This window comes from Archocentrus centrarchus, chromosome 15, assembly GCF_007364275.1.
Source record: "Archocentrus centrarchus isolate MPI-CPG fArcCen1 chromosome 15, fArcCen1, whole genome shotgun sequence".
NCBI classification, from domain to species: Eukaryota; Metazoa; Chordata; class Actinopteri; order Cichliformes; family Cichlidae; genus Archocentrus; species Archocentrus centrarchus.
In genome coordinates, this window is record NC_044360.1 from 28,631,817 (window position 1) to 28,656,593 (window position 24,777).

A 24,777-nucleotide genomic window follows, 5' to 3' on the forward strand; every position below is an offset into this window, starting at 1 on the left:
CCCTTTAAATACAGCAAATATTTATTTGTTTTCTTATCTTTGTGTGAAGTTTATTGATACATAACACTTTGAAAATTGTTTTATATTTGAAAGCATCCTCATTTTTTTGCTGTTCTTTATCAGTGTAGTTCAGGAAAAAACCCTCTTTTTTATAGATTAGAATTCAGCAGAGCTTTGACTCATTTTGCCTTCAAACAGCTGCTTCTTATACATTTCATGTTTGCTTAATGCAGCCTAATTCACTGTTGTGTATGTGACGAGTTTCACAATCTGAAGCCTGTAAAGTTTTTTGACACATAACATAACAAAGGTGATAAAGTATTTTGCAAATAATAAGGTGTTAAAGGGAGTGTAGGAGGATCTTTTTTGCGTATATATAAATGTCTTTTGTGTATGCACATTACACACACACACACACCACACACACACACACACACACACCTGCGGCAAACAGGAGACTCGTCTTTAATTTTGACATGCACTTTACCTACCATTCAATCTCGCAAATAGCATAAGAAGGAGGAAACTTTTTTAATACTCGTCTATTATAGGACACCAAATGAGTTTCAATCAGTCTTGTAGATGACTACAGTAAAGTGTGTGTGTGTGTGTGTGTGTGTGTGTGTGTGTGTGTGTGTGGTGTGTGTGTTGTGTGTGTGTGTGTGTGTGTGTGTGTGTGTTAGAGTGAAGACAGGAGAGAGAGGGAAGGCTGCAGGGAGGATGCTGGCAGTCAGATAAGTTTGAGAATTGGAGAGCGAGTGAAATATGAATGGAGTAACAATGGACTGAAGTTACTTTAAAAAATGCCTTTAAAAAGTGTTAGAAAGCAAATGAGATGAAGAAAGTTGGAGTGGTTAATTTCTAAATGGCCATGAGGTGATTTTCTCTGACACTGACTCATTGTTATTTGATTCATGTCTGCCTGCTTTTTTGAATATCGATTCCGGAACTGGAGGAGTGACTCATACGCTGCCATAGAGGCCTGAGTCACTACAGGAAACGCGTCGAAGCTGGCACCAAATCCCAACCTGATGGAAATGGGTCCCAAACCCCCCCCCCCCCCCCCCCCCCCCCCCCCACGCTTTATGAAAGCCCAGGACTGGTGAATGCTGTGCCAACGTTTGGCTTAGAAGCAGTAATGACGCTCAAGGACTGTAGGACTCAGCTGTTTTATCAGCCTTATTTTTGGACACACCGACTGTCATGTCAAGGATGGGGTCTTTAACTTTTTTGGAGTCGTTTAAGTGTAACTTTAAGCTTTGATGGAGGTGCCAGACTCTGGGGGAGAGAGGACCAGAACCATATTGGGAAGCATTTTGGGAAATTGAAAGGCGGTGTGGACACACAGTGACAACTGTGGTTAAAATTTAAAAATATCTTCATTAAAACTGAAAATTTGCTTAGTGTGTTATGCTGTAACTCAAAGTGTGCAGACTCACATTTCTTTGTAAAAATTCAACAAAGTGGAGCTGCTGCAGAGAGGAGCATCCTTACTGAAGGACAAGGCTGACATGAATCTATGTTTTCTTACTGTCAAAAGCCCGTGGAAAGTAAAACCAGTGATTTCTGACATCTGATTTAAAAAAACATGAAACACATTACCAATATAAGTTCCTAAAACAGCTGATAGCTGTAGTTTTGACAAATATAAATAAAAAAATGACAGTAGTGGTGAAGAATCGGTGCATTTGTTTGTTGGTAATAAGGTAATGTGAGCAACTTCATTAGGTCCCAAAAGCCACCAGGCTCACTTTGTGGCAATTAGTCTGAATGATTAATGGTTGTTTTTGTACAATTCAAGAACCCTACACACAGTTGTAGTAATAGATGTGACAGCGACCTCAACAAAAGTGCTTGCATACTATTGTTTAAGTAAGCCTTGTGCCACCAAAACAGCTCTGACCTATCAGAGGCTTGAGGTGAGGAGGAAGAGGATGAGGTGGGAATGAGGGAGGAGAGAGCAGTGGAGGAGGAGAAAGACATAATGAGAAAGAGATGATGAAATGTTAAACGGTCATATATAATTTGAAAGAGCTATTTGGGATTTCTAAATTAAAAGTAACTTATAAGGCATATTATGTACGTGGCCAGTCTCTAACCACAGATAAAACACGATTAGGCAGAACGACGATGGCCCTCCTGACCACTATATTCAAGATGTTGAATGTTCCCCATCAGTGTTATATGGATCAGTATTACTGCTGTTGATGTTTAAGGCTGAGTGCAATTTCAATACTTCATATTCTGCTTAATCTCAAATAATGCATCATATTCCATAAAATCATTTTTGTAATTTTAATGAGCTCAGAATAACAGGTTTACGCCTTGATTTAAGAAAGTCGTCTCTTGCCACCTCCTCCACCTCTGAGGTATTCCCAAGCCAGCATTATATTAATATTAAAATAAATATATATTCTAAAAAAAAAAAAAAAAAATCACAGCTGAAATAAAAAGCCTTGAGCCCTGTGTGACATAATTAATTGTTAATATCTACACAAGAATTAAAAATATTCATTAAAAATGAAAGTTGTGTAATAGCAAAACAGCTGGCCAAAAGGTGTATGTTTTGACATGGCAGGAGTGGACATCCCCTCACCAGGAGCAAGGCTTTCTTTGCTTAACATGCTAACATTGAAAGAGTAATTAAAATGTCACACACCGTGCAGTGACGCCGCTACGTCATGGGCTGTAAAGAGAAAACACGTCTCTTATGATGATGAATCACAGAAGCTTGTTTACTTGCTAATGCTAGCTCTGTTTTCACATAATGCACAGGTGATAACTGATCTCAGAGCAGTGAAAGCAGAGCCAGTGATACTTTTCCTAGCACACTGGTCTTCTCTCAGCACTGTTGCCAACAGTGAGGAAAGTAGCTATTGGCTGTCTTGAAAGTCACTAGAAGTCGCTATATGATGTCATCACCTAATTTGCATAATTGGTCATTTGCATGTAGTTACAATCGAGGCTGTAGGAGAGAGGAATAACATCTTTGGAGAGACAAAAGTGAAGAAAAAAACACCCTAAATATGTTTAGAACTACTAATGAACTTTTTGAAATAACTTCATAACTTTAATGCCTTGCCTAGACCCACATTACAAAAATCAATTTTGTCCTGTATTGTTTAATGTTAGAATATCAAATTTAACGAAAACACTTATGTGATTGCCAGCTACATTCAACCCTCCTCCTTTATTTGGGCTACTGTTGCCAACTGGTGTAAGAAAACTCACTGTCGGCTGTCTCAAAAGTTTTTAAAGAGCGATCTGGGGATGGGGTTGGGTCCCTCTCTGTGTCGCAACAGGAGGGTGGGGTCAAAGCCAGGTCTGGGTGAAACCAAAGCATACAAAGGGATGCAATACGAAGACTTTATGTACACAAAACATGGCGACAGCAGAGGATTTCAGGTTTCCGGTCTATCTCCAGAACTCTCCAAAAGTCGCCGACGTCACTGGAAAAAGTCGCTACAGGGGTCTGAAAATCCGCTAAATCTAGCAACAAAGTTGCTAAGTTGTCAACACTCTCTCTGTTTCCCGTCAAAGAACACTGATATAATCACATTGCCATTGTGCAAACAACTAGACAAAAAAAACCCCCCTGCAGTTTCAGTGGAATCAAAGGCAAGCAGCATTAATCCTGCTTCCAGTGACAATAGCCAGCAGCAGCCACAAGATGGCAGTAATGTAAGAGGTGGATGCAAACAAGTAAGACGCATTATGACAGAACACTATCTGAGATGAAATGAGAGAGAACGCTTTCATTTTGGTTTCAACTGAAGTCTGTCTTTATATTTCAATAGGCAAGCACTGCTTGTGTTGCTTGTCCTGATGGTGAAAAAGTGGCAACATGGTGCTAGCTTATGTCTGTGTAGATTCTCAGTCATCCAGGTCATAGTAGTCTCTGTAGCTTGAAAAAGGCGACCGGACTTCTTTTTGTTTCTTGAAGGCTTCTTCAGTTCTCAACCAATGGTGGAGGGACCCAGGTATTTAAACCCCTGTGGGCGCAGTCCCTTGGAGGTGGTTATGACCCTGTGCGTAAACACGTGCCAAGGTGTGAAGGGAGGCGTGGGTCATTCAATCAGTGGTTTCAGTTGAAACCAATTTAGGACTTCGCTCCAATGTTTCATGTGGCCTATTGAGGTCACTGGAACAAAGGTGTGAATGGGGGTTGAGACGTCTGGGAAGGACAGCACTGTAAGCGGGGGAAAGTTGGTGACGTAATCCACCTCCTCTGTTCAATGATGGTTGTTCACAGTGGACATAGATGGCTTCTTTCACTCCTCTTTCAAACATCTGTCTCCCCTGTCCAAAATGTGAACATTGGCATCCTCAAAAGAGTGCCCTTTCTCTTTCAGATGCAGATGTACAGCTGAGTCTTGTCCTGTTGAGGTGGCTCTTCTATGTTGTGTCATTCGTTTGTGAAGAAGCTGTTTGGTTTCTCCAATGTAGAGGTCCGAACGTCTTCAAGAAACAAAAAGAAGTCCAGTCGCCTTTTTCAAGCTCCAGAGATGGTGCTAGCTTACCTACATTAGCAGGAGCTTCTGGGTAGCTAGTTATGTTTTCAGATATATTTTGATGACCATACAATGCCTTTGGCATGACAAAACAACAAAAGAAACATTTATTATTTTCATTTATTATTTAGCATTTATTCAGCATTTTCAGGGCTATATTCTCAAAAGGTCAGGTCATAAAATTGGCAAAATAAAATGACAAATCACACACAAAGTACCCCCCAAAGAAACCAAGTGGTAATGGCCTACTGCTGATAGCTGATATATTTGGAAAATTGACTGGATATATAGTTCAAGGATGATATCCATATATTTCCATCGAAGTTGCTCGGTTTGTGTGTACAGCAGTTTTAGGCATGCTCACTGAAATGCATGCTGGCATGGCTATAGAGTGCAGAGTGCCACGGGAGGCACACAGGTTGGAACACACAGTATTCCCCTGAGCCTATCAGGTGAACGGGTGAGAAGGTCAGTGACCTACATAAACATCGTTTCTAAACTGTAGTCAGAAGCGAAAAGAAAACTGTTGGCTTATTGGGATGTTTTCATGTAGGATTTTATTTGTCTGGTGCAGATTGTCAGTTAAACTAACAGACAAAAAAATCTTAACGGGTAAAATATTAACAAGTGTTTGCTCTAACAGAAGCATGTTTGGGTGCATTTATCCTTGCCAGGTGACAAATCTTGAGTTACGATGCATCCGTCACAGTCCTATAAAGTTAGTTCAATAGCTCCTCCTCCCTCTGCTCCTCCTCACCTGCAATCAACCCATCTTCTTTACTCTCCTTGTCCTCAAACCTTCTTGTGTAGTGTCAACACAGAAAGTGTAGTTTAGGCAGCATGTTCACCAGAGCAGTGGCACCAACTGGTGCTCAATCTGTGTGTCTGCACGGGAGGAATTCAAGTAGCGTGAGCATAGGTCACCTGTCTCTGAATCCAGTACTCTGGGCTGTAGGTATAAGCAAACAAAGAAAAAGCAAAACAATAGACTTCAAGACTAAAAATACATGTTGGATTGTAGCTAAGCCACCCCCCCCCCCCCCCCCCCCCCCAAAAAAAAAAAAAAATACAGCTGAAATGCTTTCTTATTTTCCAAACATTATTAATAAAATATAATAAACATTCCAGTGAGACATCCTGTTTTACCAGGTGATATAAACTACAAATTGTACTTTCTTTTCACTCATTCCCTCATACACCATCCTGCTCCTGTAAATACTGGACTACGAAATATGTATTTATCCACAGAAGAAAACAGGCCAACACCAATTTGTACGTTATCTCCATCGGTTCATGGTGGAGATATGCTTTACAAGAAAAATAAAACTCAGGCATTGGCTAACATGTGCTGGAGCTTTCCTGTATCTCTTTCAATGATACTTTCTGACATTTACTCATTACATATGATTCCTGCTGAGTCAACACACACATGATTTAGTCTATTGTGTTTGCCTGGGTCCAGACATGAGAGTCAGTATATTAAGGTGGTGTTTTTGCCTGATAACAGGCGGCTTTTGTGGCTTCTGTTTGGGGAAGTAACCTGCATGCGGGACTGGGTAACTTCAGTGATAAATCCAGTTTATTTCATTTATATTTGTGGTGTAAAAGATTACTAAAGAACAACAGACTTTTTTTATTAATAGAGAACCTAAGAGGTTTGGGACTTTCAGTGGCCCTGCGTTGGCTTTGATCTCGTTTTGGAATGAGGTATGAAGATTTCATTTGTTTCTGAAATGTATCCTAAATCATAGCCACACGTACATTATCATTCTTTGCAGTTCACGCTCTGTAAGATGGAAAACAGTTAATGACTTTACCTCAAACTGAGTGGATTGCTGGGAATTATGTTTTGCAGTTCTAATGTAGTTTAATGTACATTTGTTCTTTACTCTTAAAGATCCCTTTGTGCAAATAGTCGTCCACAGAGTTTGAAAGAACTTATTTGTTGCTGAAAAAGCAGATTATTGAACTTTTCAAAAATTATGCAGTGGAAAAGCTTTTAACAGGAAAAGATAATGTCAAAATGTGTGAGACATCATTTGAAGTGCGACGCTTTTGAGTTTCTGAAAATGTTCCTATTTAGCATGTTACTTAGCATGTTAAAAAAAGCTACAATACAGGTGCAATGATCACCCTGAAATAGGACTTTTCCATCTCCAAGAATACCAGAATAAATGAGGTATCCTTTTTTGTAGTCTGTATCTGGTATGTGTAAATAATCAAATTCATTTCACATTCTCATGGACAAAACTTTGGTTTCCCTTCATGCAAAGAGTCAGAGAGCAGAGCTTGTTAGCGCTGCATAGCTTAATTATGAGACACTTTATGTTAATGCTGTTTTCTGCTTTGAATCATGGATCCCTTGTTTAAAATATTTATATATGCACGGCACACACACACACACACACACACACACACACACACACACACACACACACACACACACACACACACACACACACACACAGGTTATTGTTTTAGTCATTCAGCAGTGAATATTTCGATGGGAAAGTAAAAGGAGTTTGTTTGCAGCATGTGTGTGTTTGCATACAAAAGTGAAGCATTTATTCTCACTTTGCTGTAACCTTGTGTCTTTCTACATTTGAATATGGATATTTTTCTTAATGATTTTGCCGTCTCTGTCTCCGTCACTCTGTGCGTTTCCCTCTGATCTTTCCCCTCCCTTCGCTCTGTCCTCTCCCCGTCTTGCTCTCATTAAATCGACCACCATCAATTATATATTTTCCACTGCTGTATTTGAATTTTTTTCTTGGAGGATTTGATGACTTGATTTACAGATTAGTAGCAAAACACACATAAAGCCACACACAAACAGTATATTAATATTATAGCTGCCTAGTGTCTGTTGACACAAGATGACACACTTCACATTTCATAGTTCGAATACTAGAGGGCACTCTGCAACTTCCCTGTTAGCACGACACCTGTTTGGAACAGGAAAACTAGCTAATGTGAGCAGAGATGGGCAGAGCGCAAATGAGTAAATAAATACCTACATAGAACAAATGTTAGGGAAATCTGCTTATGTTTTGTGTGTCTGAAAGAAAAAAATTATCGGGCAATATATTGGAATATCACTTTTTAAATCACCAAATATCGGAATTGGTATCATTCTAAAAACTGATGTATTGCTCAGGCTCTGATCAAAGCTCCATTTGTTGTAGGTTTTACTTAAAAGAAGGCATATAGCAGGGTGTTTTCATGCCTGAGTGCCAGTGCACACAGTGTTTGTGTGTCTGTTCAGAGAGTGGCTAATTTATGCTGGTAATTGTTATTTTGTACTAGATTTTAGGTTTTATTTTTAGACATTTCCTGAAACCAGCTGTATTTGTCAGTGTTAGGAAGGTTTAGCCTTCAGCAGAGCTACAAATGAACTCTCTCGGTCTGGCGTTGTGCTCACAGTATGACATGAAATGTGGATGAATGAAAAGTACAGCAATGTATTTTTTCCTTGTCTCCCTTACACAGAGTTAATCTAGGGGCTGTTGCTCGTTGAGAACTCTGGGTCCATGGGCTTACACAAGCTGTGATGTCATGTGATCAAAATAATTTGATCTATAAATATGATAAATATAATGAAATATTAATAACAGTTCTGGTTGTCTGTGGCCTTTATGTGTATTTTGCATGTTCCTACGTGTGCCCTCCGGGTGGTCAGGGTGTCCTTTCCTCCTGATCACAGTTTGGTTGGGCTCTATTCACCCTGTGACTCTCTACAGGATAAGTGACAGATAGAAGCATGGGCTTACGGTTTCGTGCCAAACATTCATTTTTCTGCATTCTGCTGACGTGTTAAACACCTGTTTATACCTATTCCACCTCAATTCATGGTTGAAAATGTTTTCCTATAAAGGAAAACACAAAGTCAAGCACCAGGTGACACTTTGGTATAATTCAGTGAGGCTCTCTGTATCACTTTCAAATAATTATTCTCTGCTTGTTATCCTTGCTGAGTCAACTCCAGCTTCCTCCCACATTCCAAACACATGCACTTTAAGTTAACTTGTGATTCTAAAATCACCAGAATTGGAAGTGCCTAAAGGTTATCCCTAATGGCCAATAGGGGGCGACTCCTGTGATTGCAAAAAAGAAGGTTGGTTGTATAGAAGTCTATGAGCTCCCTTTATCTAAGCCCTCAGTGAACACTTTCCTGATGTCTTTATGGTTTCACTCACTAATTTCAAGTCTTATTGAACTCAACATGATGTTAATTTTTTAAACTATGGTCAAGAAGGAGGCTAAAGCAGGGTATGCTTTGCCATTTGAGTAGCTTATGGGCATGCAGTATCTCTCAGTTTCTCTGTCCAGCCTTGCTCATTTCCCTACTTCAAAAACCCAAGATGGTGACAGCCTTGGAATGGCTGATTTCACAGTGATTACATCCATCTTTTGTATACAGCCTGTGACAAAGAAAGAATAGAAAAATAACAGACAAAGCCAAAAGGTATCAGAATGGGTCAAGAATTTGGGGGAAAGAAATGAAAGAACTCATTGACCCTAAAAGAACGATGTTGAGGACGGAGGGAAATGAGATGTAGTAAGGATGAGCAAATGCCCTGATCACCTTCTGTGCATTTAATACTCAGAGTAGTTACTTCCAGCCAACGTGGATTTATTAGGCCTAATACCAATAGAAGCTATTTTGGATTACAGCCATGGATCATCAACAGTAACGCCTCTGAAATAACAAATAAGATGTCGATAATGGTCATAAAAAGCTAAAGACAAATCCTTCACATTCATGTTGAATCAGAACGGCAGCGCCGCAACGGTTCAGTTTAAAGGCTTCCCACAGACGACTGGTGTCGTATTGATCAGATCGACAATAAACATAATCAGCCACCCTGGCTCCATAAATCAAGCACATACTGGATATCAGTCTAAATCTATTAGCAGCTGAAACGAGCCGGGGGTTAGGACAGTCCCAGTTAGAGCCGTGGATCAGGAAGTAAATCCTGCAGTGCTGCAGCAGCAGGTGACCTCTCTGTGCCCTTTGGCTGTTGCTCCCAGGAAGTGTGTATGTGTGTGGGCAGGTGTTAACATTTACAGAGACAGGTTGTGTTTCACCTACTGGGCCCTGGCATCTCAGAAGGGTGTATTTAGAGGCAACAGTTTGTCTTGTTGCACCCAAAGGAGCAATGGTGAAATCTCAAGCAAACAACTAGTTGTTGGACTTGAATTTCTCGGGCCTCAACTGCTGGAACTTGTAGTTTTTTACCGCCTGAGCTGATGGGGGAGCAGGCTGCACCGCTGAGCCCTGGTCTGTAAGTAGTGCTGCAGCAAATTGTAACATGTTTAGCATTGTTATATTTTACTGTAAACAGGTAGTTTTGGTGCCCAAACTATGACTGAAAGCTAAAAATGAATGCAAACTGAAAACAAATCTGAAAATAATAACTCAGCAAGACACAGATGCCAGTAGTCTCCTACCACACCCTCATCCCTATATGTACTTTTATTCCCGTGACTTACTACCAGAAGAGCCACACTGCCATAAAGGCTTAAATGTGTTCTGTTAGACGACTGGGATAAGGAGCAGTTTATCTTTATGACACAGCAATTAAACTTCTGCTATCTTTTACAGTATATACACCGTTTTCCTTCTTCTTCTTTTATCCCTTTGGTCTGTTCTTACGCTGTTCATCTCATCTCCCGTTCACTCCCCCTTTTCCCATCTCTTTTTTTAATTTACCCTCTTCTTCCTTTCACTTTCTCCTCTCTTCCCAGTTCTTTTCCTCCTCTCCGCTTCCCTCTTCTGTTCTTTAGTCTCTCTCTTGCCTCCTTCTTAGTCTTCCCCATTTGTCCTACCCCCACAACCTTTCCCTTCCGCCTTCTTATTTCCTTGTTTCCCCTCCCCTCCGTTTCTGCTATCTTTTCAATCATCATACTCCCTTTCCTTCTTTTTACTTCTCCATGTAATCTCTCTCGCTTTATGATTTGTTGCTTTGTGTTCCTCTCCTCCCTTTCCTTTTCCTTCTCACCTCTTCTTTCATCTTGTCTCATCCTCTTCTCTTCTCTCCTCCCCTTGCTTTCTGCTCTCACTTCTCTTCTACTTCTTTTCCTTTTCATCTTCTCCTTTCGCCCTCTTCTCTTGCTCTCTCCTCCCCCTTTTCTCTCCTTTCTCGTCTCGTCTTCTCCATAACCTCGTTTATTGTGTGTACTCTCCTATCCTCTTTCTTTCCTCTTCCATCTTCCTTTCTTTCTCCTAATTTTACTACAACTTTCTTTTTTTGTCTTTGCTCCTTTTTTCTAGTTTCTTCTTCTCTCTTAGCTACGTTCTCCTCTCATTCTTTAGCGTTCCCTCTCTCACCTCTTCTTTGACTACTCTTTCCTGTCCTCTAGCTTGCCCTCTCTAACACACAAAAATATTAATGTTAAATCATCACCGAAGCTCACTGTCATATTATTTAATTATTACACTGTGTGCAGGAAGTGAAACGTCACATATCACTTGGACACATGATGCACTGACAAAACATGCTTGATATTAAAGTTGCTTCAAACCTGCATTCTCTCTATTAGACTTACAGAAGTCTGACAAAACGTTCCTGCTGCTCTTTTCAGTAAAGAGTTTCCTAATTTTTATCAACATGCTGGGGAAGCTGATAGATTCTATGGGAATTCCTTAATGTCTGAAATGGAAGACATGAAGCTGTGGGCAAAAGACAGTGTCATCATGGCACATCTAACCATGATGATCAAAGAAAGGTTCAGAGAAACCCGTCGCTCTATTTGAACCCAAACTGTGTAATTTTAGTTTTAATTTAATGTGTAGTCAAACTGACTTAAAAAAAAAAATGAAGTGAGGGGGAAAAAACTGGTCCCAGATAGAACTGAAACTCCTGTCTTGTTGTTGAAGGTGAGTGTGCGATATGCTGTATCACCTGCCTTCTGAGTTGCATTTTTGTAGGTTTTTGTTCTTTGTCACATTGGAAATCGATCCCTGGACACTTAAACATTTGAAAAAGGCGTTAAAAATGGTGACAAGGGGTTCCTGACCGTGCTATGTCCGATCTTTTTTCCTTGGGTGTGTTAAGTTTGCCCTCATTTGCTGCTGTTTTTTTTTGTATATCCTCTGCTTTTAACTGGCCTTTTATCCACTTCAGTGGTAACATACAGGAATACATTACGTTTGTTCACTTACAGATTACATGACAGTGGACTTTGTAATGTGAGTTTGGCTATTTCAGTCCATAATTGTGTGTAATTTGGCTGGTCTTCTTTCACTGTAATACTTGCAGATAGTGCAGCATATTTTATTGCCAAGTAATGTTTCTAAATGAAACTAAAATGCATAACCTCTATGTCCTCTCCTTATGTTATTCATCACTTCTTCTCCTCTTGGTCTGTTTTCCCTCTATTTGCTCTCTCCTCAATCTTCACAGTGTGAAATCCAATTAATCAGCATACTGTAATGCCTTAGATAAAACCAATACTCTTCCCCTCTCTTTCTCATATCGATTCAGTTTCTTGTGTTGGCAAAGCAGCCTGAAACAATAGCACACACAGTAAAAGTTGATTGCACCGAAACACAGACAGTATGAAGAGCAGTGATATTGACTGAACTTAATGCAGCAACTGTCTCCTTCGTATTTTGGTTTCAGTTCACTTCTCCTCCCCTTTATTTATTATTCATCCAATAAAACATTCATTCTTTTCTAATTTCTTATTGTATCTTTTGGTCCTTTAACTTTTTTGATTTGCAGTGATTCACAGTGTATGAAAGTACTGTGGAAGGCTGTGACTAAATGGATCAAAACAGTAGTAGTCTATGGAGGCATGATATTTATATATATATATATATATATATATATATATATATATATATATATATATATATATATATATATATATATATATATATATATATATATACATAGCCACATTAGACAAAAACAAAAATGGGTATAATCAGGGGTTACAGTGGGATTCAGAAGGTGGAGGAACCCTAAGATCAGTTGTAGTGCCTCAGAGTCGGGAGTAGAATCACAACTTTCTATTGTGAGCTCCAGTAAATATTCTTTGTGTGCAGGCTGTGATCAGCTGCTGCTGCTCTGAGGTTTACTGCTCTGTGTGGATGAACTGAATTCGAAAACATGTAACCTGGTATTTCACGAGCTCTCTTGGCTGATTTCCATCCCCTACGCTGACAGCACACAGGCTGTATAAATGTTGAATTCAGTGAATGAATCTAAGCATCATCAGCTTAAATTCAAATTCATCTCTGCTACACTTCATGTAACCTAACTCACAGACACTGTGCACCAGTCCAACACAGAGCTTTACAGCTAACTAACCTGTTTATCATGCACTAAACTGCAAAGTATTTTCATACAATCTTTGAATTACATAAAGTTAGTGTACTTCAGTTTCCTTTGTGCTTCTTATCTTTAAGTCTATCTTCTCTTCTTCCTCTCCTGGCCTCTTTCTTACATCTTTCTACATCTGAGTGAACTTCTCTCTCATTCTTTTCTCTCCCTGGAAATACAACAGCTGTTGTTTTAGCTAGCAGACACACTGTGTGACAAACTGCAGACACTTTTTGTGTTTATCCATATTTGTTGAGCATTTAGAAACATTGCATTTAAAAATTACCTGTGGCAACATGTTACTCCCTTTATTCCTGCTCCTCTTCAGTCACGCTAGCTAAGATGCTGAAGTACCGCTCCACACATCAACACTCAGTCCGGCCCACTTTAACCCCTGATTATAGCGCTATAAATGATACATAAATTATATGGGTTTGCCTCTTTAATCTCCTTGTATGCGATGTTAGAGGATTTGCCAAAAGGATTGACTCTTATGTGTTATTATTGTTCCATTTAGGCTCAGATCAGTTTGATGCATGAAGGTGCAGTGACCGGAAATGAAAACTTCCTTCAGATATCTGAAACACTGAAACATAAAGTAACGAGTCTGTTTTGAAAGTTTAAGAAGTAGAAAGTACCGATATTTGTGTAAAAATGTAGCGAGTAAAAGTAAAAAGTTGTCAGAAAAATAAATACTCAAGTAAAGCACAGATCTACTTAAGTACAGTAACGAAGTGTTTGTACTTTGTTACTTCCCACCTCTGATAGAGCGCCAAATCACAACAAACAGTTGGTTCGAGGCACTTTATATTGACCCTATAATAATACAGGGAAAAACCAACAATTCATGAGCAAACACTTGGCGACAGTGGGAAGGAAGAACTCCCTTTTAACAGGAAGAAACCTCCAGCAGAAGCAGGCTCAGGGAGGGGCAGTCATCTGCTGTGACCGGTTGGGGGTCAAGGGAGAGACAAAAAGACTCTCTGTGGAAGAGATTAATAATGACTAATGATTAAATGCAGAGTGGTGTATAAACACAGAGAGTGACAAGAGAAAGAGAAAAAGAAACACACAGTGCATCATGGGAAGCCTCCAGAAGCCTAGGCATTTTGTAGTGTAACTAAGGGAGGGCTCAGGGTCACCTGATCCAGCCCTAATTATAAGCTTTATCAAAAAGGAAAGTTTCAAGCCTAATCTTAAAAACAGAGAGGGTCCCAAATCCAAACTGGGAGCTAGTCCCATAGTAAATAAAGCTGTAGGAAGGGAGCATAAAATGTTTGCAGCGCTTGGTCAGTTTTTCCAGCTAGCATTAAAGTGTGATTTTACTGTCCAGCTCAGCAGGGACAATCCTACTCTTTTCTTCTAATTAGTAAGCATGTTGACACAAAGTGAAGATGTTAAACATGGTGACATTAATGCATAACTCAAACCATTGCTGTGTTCAGCCTCACAGAGACATGCATTGTTGCTGTGGATGGTGAAATAGAAATTAAAACATCTCATCACAAAGTAATAGGGTAAAAGGTTTGATGGTGACGCGAAGATCTCATAGATCAGTTGAATCATGAATCAAACTCTTGTACAATCCTTTCTGGACGTGAAAAAAAAAGAAAAAACACTGAAAATCCAAAAAAAAGAGAACTTGATTGACATATGACAAACCCTTTCCTTTCAGTGTACTTGCATGTTTAGTCTTTGAAATATATCCTTACACACAAGCTTATAACATGACCTCATTTCAAAAATGCAGTCTTCATGCTTCTGTTTTATTTTTTACAGAGGTATCCAGCAGCAGCTATCCAGCTACAGGGAGACTGTGATCCGACAGGCCACGGCAGCAGCAGGCTCGGCTGTTCACCGGGACGACGCACCAACCTGTGGCATCTGCCATAAGACCAAGTTCGCAGATGGCTGTGGGAACCTGTGCTCGTACTGCCAGACCAAGTTCTGCGCTCGCTGTGGGGGGCGAGTGTCGCTGCGATCCAACACGGTGAGGGAAGGTTACACTTTGTCATCACAAAAACACATATTTTTATTCTTGTGAATTAACATACAGCAATTTAGCAAATATTAAATCTGCCCGCACAAAGTGTGAGAACAAACAGCTTTGTGTAATGCAATGTAACATGACTGAAACTTATCTTCAAGAACAGCTTCTCCATAGCAGGCGACTTGATGACTGAAGTTTTGTCCTCCACATGTTTCAGTGTATGGAGGACAAAAAAAATGATCACTAATATTGCTAATAAGCAAATAATACAATCTAGTAAATAAATACAGGAACAAAGTAATAACAGTAACTTGATTTGACAGTAACTATAACTGAAAAATAAATAAATACATGTCTTTAATGTCTTTTCATGATCCTAGAAATGAGGTAGTCCAATACCAGCAGAATGACAAGATTCTCGGTACCCAATTGAATCCAAAAAAACGCATTGTTGGCCTACAGTTACAGTACATTAGCTTAAGCATTTATGTAACGTTAGCTATTGGAAACATTTTAACAAATTAACTTCACAACAGTGTTGCCAGCTGTCTCAAACAAAATGGTAACATGTATTTCAGAATAACATAAGAAGGAAAATACTCGGATTGTTGTTTTTTGCTGAATTTAAACTCATTCACCTGGAATTCTTTAAACAGATTTAAATGCCAGTCATTTAGGTGCTTTACTAAATTATAAGTATTTTCTCCCTTGTTCTGAAAAGCACAGTAGCATTGTTTGCATATTACCTTTTGCGACTCAGTTAGCCTATCTATGGAAGCTTGTTTCCACCACTGAAAAAAATTTTTTTGCTATCCATAATAAACAATTTGGAGAAAAGAATTCTAAATTTCGCATTAATAAGTCAAAATTTCAATTTAGCTCTGCGAATCATGAAGCTCCGTGAAAGAGGTCATTTACTTGTTACCTGGAAGCAGATGACGCCAATGCATGCACACTCAAAACTGGGTAGTGACAGTATCAGCTAGCTAGCAGTGTAGAACAAATGCAAACAAATTATAGTCAGGCTTTTGAGGTTTTTGAGCCTTCTAGTGAATAACAGCTGGATAAAAGGTATGGAATCAATGTTTTCATGTTGAACTGTTAGACAGCTAATGCCTTCAGCCTCCTGCTTCTGGGTAACAAGGAAATGACGTACTTTCATGGAGCTTCCTGATTGGCAGAGCTAACTTGAAATTTCGAGTTAATAAGTTGAAATTTCAAGTTATTTTCTTGAGAAAATAACTTGAAATTTCAACTTATTAACTCGAAATTTTGAGAAAATAACCCCAAAATTTTGCTTATTAACTTGAAATTTCAAGAAAAAAACTCAAAATTTAGTGCATACCTGTCAAGTTTTGTATTTAAAAATACAGGAAATTTTCCATGCTGAAAATAAAAGTTGCTATATGACGTCATCACCAAATTTGCATAATTGTTCATTTGGATGTAGTTGCAATCGAGGCTGTAGTTGAGAGGAAAAACATCTTTGGAGAGACAAATAGTGAAGAAAAAACACCCTAAATATATTTAGAACTACAAATGAACTTTATGAAATAACTTAATAACTTTAATGCTTTGCCTAGACCCACATTATATAGATCAATTTTGTCCTGTATTGTTTAGTGTTAGAATATCAAATTTAAAGAAAACACTGTGGGGTGTGACTGCTAGCTACATTCAGCCCTCCTTTATCTGGGTCGCTGTTGTCAACTTATGTAAGAAAACTCGCTGTCGCCTGTCTCTAAGGTTGATAAAGGCCGAAGTGAGGATGGGAGCGGGTGGGCAGACTCGATGTTTAAGTGAGGTTCAGGGGTATGGAATTATATTTAGGTCAAAAGTCACACGAAAAACAAGCAAAAACAAAATCCGCACAAATAATTTTATTTCACGGGTGCAGGAATACATTCACATTCGCTCAATGAATTTCCGCGCGCGTAGAACTTTGTAGCCACGCGAAAAAAAGAAGCCAGTGCGCAAGCGAGACTGTCTGCTGTGCATTCTCTGCAGCAGTTTCACGCGCCCGCAGGTGACTCTCTGCCCGCGGAACAAAATTCTACGCTCTTAACAAATTTCTACGTGAGTGAAGAAACGGACTTTTGACTTTTAAGTCGATCACGCCCACAAGGCGAGGGCCTTAACCTTGATTGACAGCAGTTGTTAGGTAACATTGCACAGCTGTTTCTTCGAAACCAATACCATTTGTGACTGTTATAGAGGCCTGTAGTCAAAATAAAATATACTTACTTCATTAAATCTTATTTTTCTAGCCGCAGTGATATTGCTAGCAGGCTACCCAGGCTACCTCAGGTGGTAGCCTGGGTGGCGTTTCCCGGCCAAAACGGGAGACTTGACAGGTACGATTTAGTGGCGGAAACAAACCTCCACACATACAGCCCTTGGTCATTTGCCTTAAAGTAGAAATTTCACACCTGACTCTTACCACCTTTCTCATTAACGAGTCAGGGGGGAGCTGGACCAGTCACCATCTTTCGTGTGCAGCTTTTTGCTGTGCTTGTGGGTGTCCTTCAGAATGAAAGGATAGACTAGAACTCTTGTACACTGCCCCCATTAAAAAAACAGTCACATTTTAAGAATTTTGCAATTGAAAAGTATCATAAATATGAGTTCTAGTGACATCCGTAATCTTTAATCTTTATTTCTTCCAATCAACATATAAAAAAGAACTTGATCACAGTCCTCCGACCAGGGCTGCTTCACAGGTTAGTAAAATCAACAGCATATAGAATGAAATAGGCTAATGTAAATAAAAAAGTCATAAATAAAGCAGAAATGTAGAAATACAAAAGTATTTTTCTATGTTTTTCTTTTTTATATATCTGTATAAACTGTATTGAACCAAGAGATGAGTTGAGTTGTATTTCCATCATAAAAACATATTGTACACAAGCTGCACATGTTCACGTTTTCCTGATGAGTTTATGTCGTTATCCTCAAGATTCAAATCTTAATAGAAGATGATTTTTTTTTTCTTTTGTAGCCATAATTTTTTTAAATTATGGTAGTCATGGAATCTACACTCAGCACACTTCCAGGCCTACATGCAGTCGGTCATATAAGCACATACTGTACTTCACAACAGGTCTCAGGTGTTGGAAGTCAGGTGGAGGTGACGAGCCATGGGTCACACTGTATGTGTGTGTGTGTTCATATTGTGCTCTGCATGTGTCTTGATGTTTACTGTATATGAGCTCTGTGTGTGCTACTGTGCATTTATGCATGCTTCTAACTGTGTGTGTGTGTGTGTGTGTGTGTGTGTGTGTGTGTGTGTGTGTGTGTGTGTGTGTGTGTGTATGTGTGTGTGCGCGCACGTGTGTGAGACCCAGGCAAGTGCTGGTAAAGGTTAATTGGGCATTAGACTGAGCAGTGGACAGAGGGGGGGGGTCTCCCACTCTGTCTCGCTCTGCCAGGGGTCCAGAGGTGCCCTATACACACACAGTGGGGTGTATGTGCATGTGTGTTGGTGCTGGGAGGTAAGTCTTCCTCTGAAATAAGTGACGTCCCGTCTCCTTCCCCACATCCCCTCACTTGAATTGCTGCTGTGGCATTTAATGACCTCACACACACAAATGCTCAAAAGCACATCCTAATTAGTTAGTGGCTGACGTGGGGAGAGTTCAGCTGTGGGTTTCTTTGGGGTGTCGGCGAAGGTGGGAGTTACATTCAGTGGCAGAACCTGTTTGAAAGACAGATTTACCCAAAGGTACTAACTTGTTATTTAGTTGTGTAACTTGGGGATGCAAATTTTAAGCAGTTTCCTTCATGAGAAAGTCAGCCACATTAATAATTAATACTCAGTTAATTGTTAAATATGAATGAAATAAAGTAGATGTATCTTTGCACTTATTTTTGCTTTAAAGTCAGAATACATTATGAATGTGAAAGTTGTCTCAACTTTATGAGGAAACTGAAAGCATTCCTCTGCTGTTCCAAGTTTAGCGGCTATCCTGGGCAATCACTTTGGCAGTTACAGTATATTGAACCATTATTAACTTTAATTTCAGTGGCTGCTAGGATATAAAAACTGAATGTATCAAGTCAGATCTGATAAAAACATCCTCAAAAATGTGTTGACTTAATCCTCTGAGATCGAAGTCATCTTTTGTGACCCTAATCCGATGTTTTGGAGACAAAGGAAAAGTTTCCCTTTTTTTGTAAAAAAATCAGACTGCCAAGACTGATTAAAAAAAAAGTCTCTTTCAGTAGAGCTGACCAGCTTAGGTTAGTTTAAAGGTTGTATGTGGGTAACACCCAATACTAATACTAATACTAATTCCAATATATACCTACCTCTAAACTCAGTAGTGTTGGTTTGATCTGTATATAAAGAGACATGACGTACATTTTACAACAATTTTGATTTTAGACAGAATTAGCTGTACCAGAGCTTACTTCTACTGGTTGCTGATGTTTATGCATAATCTGTAATCTTGTTATCACTTAGGTTAAATTACTGCTCCATTTGTTATTGGTGTTATTATCTAGTGAGCTCTAGAGGAGCTGTACTGTAGGTAGACTTTTGGAGAGAATCAAGAGCTCCTCCCTGCTTTGAATTTCTGTGCTAAGCTAACTCTCTGCTTTAGCTCCACTTGTGCACCTATTAAAAAGTGAAGGAGACTGTGTTAATATTTGTGAGCTTGAGAGGAGAGCGGAGAGCTGCTGTTTTCTTCATTCAGTGTGAAATTGGTTTAAAGTTTTCTTTTAACGACGTACTAAACAAGCACATCGTCACCTTTTAAATTAAGTCTCACGGCATTTGGCATTACAGTTTCTTTTGTTTTTTTTTTCAGTTTGAGTGTTCCAAACAGGTTATATTCTATAAATTCATTAACATTAATCACACCTTAACCCTAGATGGTCTGGTGGATTTTAGGACCTTAACCATGGAAGTGGTTTGGTGGAAGCAAATCATTTTAAAGAGTAAATAATTTCTTCATCTTCAGCGACTGTAATAACATATCTGTGTATGACAGTGTTTGTCACTTTCAGGCCTTTAGGATCATTGCCATGCTTTCAGATATCATTTTTTTGTTCACATACTCTCTGTCTTTCTTTTCATTATACATGGATGGCTGACTGGGCTGCAGGAGGACAAAGTGGTGAGTGCTGCTTTTTTTTTCTTCATTCTTTTCGGGAGCACATAGCTCTGACTGAAACCTTATATACACAGAAAACAGAAGGACAGTGTTATTTTATTGTGAAAGTAGTAACTTAATGGTATTCCCAAAAGATTGTGAATACAGCACAATCACAGTTCAATTAAAGGTACAGTAACTGCATTAAAACAAAACAATCATCCGCTTTTCCCCACCTAATGATATTCTTGCAGTCTTACATGCATGCTGCAACCTCAGAGGTCGATGACGCACATAGACAAATACACTGTATGGACAACTTTAGACTGGCAAATGAAAACATGTGGGAGGAAGTGGCAGCAATCCTGGGCAAACATAGGGAGATTACAAGGCTCAGAAAAGAAACATACTCATGATCTTGACATTTAAGATGTGTAATATTTTCAAAGGCGCACACAGCTTAGTTATTATATATCCTTTTAGAAAGGAGTTTAGTAGTTGACTGGAAACATGTTTACAGGTAGTCAATAAAATTCTCCTAATCTTAATTCTCACAAGAAATGCAGGTTTACATCTTGTTTCATGTATCCTTGGTCAGATATCTTTTACGTGCTAGCTTTGTGGCTAGCTTATAGTGTCATTTTAAAGTGGGATCTATGCGCAGTATAACTGCAGCTATGGTCTGAAAGACCTTCTGTCAACACACTCCTTATAGGTGAATTTTAGGACTCATAGATGGTGTTTGTGTCACCAATTAATGTAATGTTGTAATGTTGACCAGAGGACATTTTACTACTCATTCTCAATCTTCTTCCATTTGTTATTGAGCTATTTGTGTCACTATTCATACTAACCCTCTGAGCTCTAAGTCATCATCAGAGACGACCCTAACCTTAACCTGATATTAGCAGAATATGTAATTTTTTTTTTAATGTTAATCAGGTGACAAAGAGAATGACCATTCTAACTGGCACGCATCAAAATCTATTTACAGTGTTTAACAAACTTATTAAACCACCACCCAATGTAAGGTTCATAACACAGCTGCCCCAAATTAACAGTATTGGTAATTACAAAACATTTTTTATGTTTCTGCAATGGTTAGTCCAAGGATCAAGGATCAAGGATATCTTTATTATTCCCAAGAAGCAATTTGTGATCGAGTCAGCAGAAATCAACAATCAAAGAAACTGCAACAACGTGACAATAAATACACCAAGAAAGCAACGTTAACATTAAGAAAAAAATTAATAATTTAAAAGATCAATGGCAGCTGGGACTGTTGGTCCTGCATCTTGAAATAGTGTGTCTACAGTCAGAGAGAAACACCTTAAACTCCTTAAAATCCACCAGTATCCACAAGCTCTTTAATCCAAATGATATATTTAATGCTAAAATATAATTGTGGTTATCCATGAATTTAGAATTTTGCTGTTTTACCAAAAAGTAGAAAAAATACGAAAGTACATCATTTTTTGCCATCATTTACTTGCATTCCTGAACAGAAAAAAATATGTTTAGTGGTTGAATGTTATGCTTGATGAATTATTATTATTTTTTTTTAAGCCTGTCATGTCTGGCAGTTTTTGCAAACAGAATCATGACCCGAATGCATTGTTGTACCAAACCCTTTTGCTTTTACAAGAACAGCTCTATGAGTTCTCTATAGTTTACTCTTGTTAAAGTTTGCCTTTCTGTGATTTATTCATTTTGATCATTGTTCACACAGTGTGACTGCCAGGCCTGACAGGAAGGACAGAGTAAGAAGAAGAGAGAAAGAAATAAGGGGACAGAGCTAGATATGAACATATTAGGATATGGTGTATATATATATATATATATATATATATATATATATATATATCTTATTGGACTTCTCAGCGAGGTCCAGTGTGCCGGCTCAAATTTGGGTGTTAAAAAAAAGGACTTTTCTCCAAAACAGGGTTAGGGTTCAGGGCTAGGGTTGCTTTGCGTGACCTTTGGGTATAACATGCATTCAGTAGTTACATATCTAGCGATTGTAATCATTTACAAGGTGCTATCAGTAATTTCAGAAACCGCACCTTTTAAAAACAAAAACTGTACCTGATTTATGTTTGAACTTGTCTGCTTGTGCAACAAGCGCAATGGTGGATCACTCCCTGAGTGTTCAGCTCTGATGTCTCATTACCTCTAATTAAGCAGTTTTTTAAAATGTTGAAGTGTTGGATATAAAAGCCGGCACCAAGCACCCAGAGCTAACCTTTTTACATGTCTCTATGGGGTAAGCATGTCTGAACTTGCAGCTTAGCTCAGTGTGCTTAATCACAGGACATACAGTTGATTGGCAGATATAAAAAAAAAGAACACGAGGTTGAAAACCCTTGTGGCTTGTATTTTGGGATTACTGATCCATAGGTGTTTGGTGCATTGGACCCCTGCTATAAAGAAGACTTCCTCATTGTCATTTAGGCTGATAATTCAAGGCTTATACAACATGCACACCGGCGTACCTGGTGGAGATGCCTTTAACACCTTCCCCTACTTGTGTAGTTGTGTCAGGTTTAGAACTTTACTTGGCCTTGGCTGCCTTCCCTTAGAATAGCTGCCAAACCAGCACTTGATGTTTCTTGGCTGGGCTTGAATGCCACGGCTGTCCAAGAGTGCTTTGGTGTGCTGTACATAGTGGTCTCACTCCCTGCTAAAGCTTGGTACATGAGTCACTGGCTCAAAAGAGGAAGGTTTTTGGCAGAATGAAGGCCTTACGTAGCACTGACTGTTTAGCTGGACAGTCGACCAGGTTTGAATTACTGTTTGACATGGATTCATTTAATTACTTAGAGATTGATTCATCTTGCCTGGCACAGTGCTCCAAAAGTTACTGTCTGCTTTGCTCCACTCAAATGAAACAGTCCCAGTTAAAGTGAAAGCATTGGCAGGTGTAATTCTGGCCCTGAATGATATGTGGTTTGCATTGTGAAGCCCAGATCACTATAACAGCTTTTTAATAGTGTTTCTAAACTGGGTTACATTTGGTCTTTGAGGAAGGACACAAAGTTATACTTTAATTTATTTCAGTTCCTAGAAAACAGTGACCGTTAGATATTCAAGATAATGACAATAATAATAATAATAAAATAATATGCAAAATAATCAGAGAAACATTTGAGAGTGCATAAAATTGACATTTTCCAGTGTACATGCAAAAACTTATAATTACTCAATAATGGGCAGAAGGGGAAAGGTAGAAGATGTGTTATTAAGGTTTGCATTGACAGTGAATACACTATATTGTACACTTTAGGACTGGATCTGTCATGCTTGTTGAATTTTGCAATTTTTTTGGACCTGGATATGTCACATGACCTGCAATTCTACCACACAGCACTAAACCAAACTTGCCTCACCGCCCAGCACTGTTCCTGGGATCACTCTCAGTGATCTAAGACCTTGACTATACTTTAAGTGTGTCTCATTTCCCAATGGGTCCACTTGGGTCCACTCGGGTCCAAGGCTCTATGTGGACATCTGCATGCCTGCCAATTTTTTGTGACCGTGATGACCAACTTTGCATGCAGCCCAGGCAGTGGACTTCAAGAAGTATAAGAGGAATGACTTCTTGTCTGTCGTCTCATATTCTAACCAGGGGACAGGGTGAGGTAGAGGCAGATGATCCGCTGTGGCGACCCCTGCAGGGAGCAGCCGAAAGTAGAAGATTCAAATATGCAATTGCTGTTTTTTTTTTTTTTGAATTATAACCACTTTTTTCTGTTAGTTCCTCTTTACAACTGTTACCTGTCCTGTCTTAAAGCTTAACACCATTCTGCCATTCTTGTCCTACTTTGGCTACAGCCATGTTTGAACTCACAGTGGCTAATTATGCTTAACCCACAAAGTTGGTGTTTCTTAACAGCAGACAAAAATACTAAAGCGTTTTTTTTTAGAAATAATCACTTTTTTACATAACAGTCCAAGGTAATATGAAGCAGAAAAATTGAAAAATGGAAGCTTAATAATTACTCTATTTTTTTCGCTGTCATCATCTTGTGTGTCTGCTTCATTCACTGTATGCTGAAGTGTAGTAAGTGAGCGGTTTTGCTTTTCAAAGAACATTTCTGAAAGTAGACGGATGGATCCAAGGACAAATAAAGTTTTAATAGGCGCAGGGATGTGCGGTGTGTGGTGCCTGCAGCCTAGCGTGTTGGGCTAATGATATTCAGGGCTCATTATCTGCAGTGATGGCTGTGCTCTAGTGGAGAGATGAGTGCGTGTTCTTGTACTGGAGCCAAGTGTTTCTCGCAGAGAGGGCCATTTTTGAAGTCTTGATTCCTCCTCTCATGGGAGACTACAGAAGAGTTGTGTGTGTTACTTCACCGTCACACATACACAAATACACACTAACACCTCCTCTCTCTTGCTCTTTAATTTTAATGTCCAGGGCTGTATTTCTGTTGGGGGTGGGGGGGGTGTGCTTTTATGTGACCATAACTCAGGCTGCTCGGCACTGGTAGGTTGCCGTTTTTAGACCAACTCTCATTCAGAATTACTGGCAGGGATGTTTCATCTGCTGGTGTTTGCAGACCGCAGATGCTGTTAACCAGTGTTGTAACGCCACTTTTTATAAATACGCTGTTTCCAAAGAGGGTTTTTTTTTTTCTCCTTTTCAGTGAAAATGAAGAGAAGATACCAGTAATTCCCTGTTTGAAATCGTTTTCCAAGTTCTATAAGCAAACGGAGTGAATGCAGATATAATTCCTTCCTTTTTCTTAATAATATATTTATGGCTTTAATGATTTTTTTATTTCACAGAGAGAAATATGGAGTTAAAACTAAAGTTAAATGAGTTTAAATTACTGTAACAGGGCCATCTTTAA

General features: G+C 39.1%; 1 protein-coding gene across 1 annotated transcript in view; it reads left to right on the forward strand.

The window, feature by feature from the left end:
• Positions 1 to 24,777, forward strand: part of rims1a (regulating synaptic membrane exocytosis 1a) — a 244,433-nt gene that overhangs the window by 133,729 nt on the left and 85,927 nt on the right. The window contains exons 3-4 of the mRNA XM_030748119.1: positions 14,621 to 14,831; positions 19,937 to 19,948. Of these exons, the coding sequence (XP_030603979.1) occupies positions 14,621 to 14,831; positions 19,937 to 19,948 (223 nt within the window). The remainder of the gene's footprint in view (positions 1 to 14,620; positions 14,832 to 19,936; positions 19,949 to 24,777) is intronic.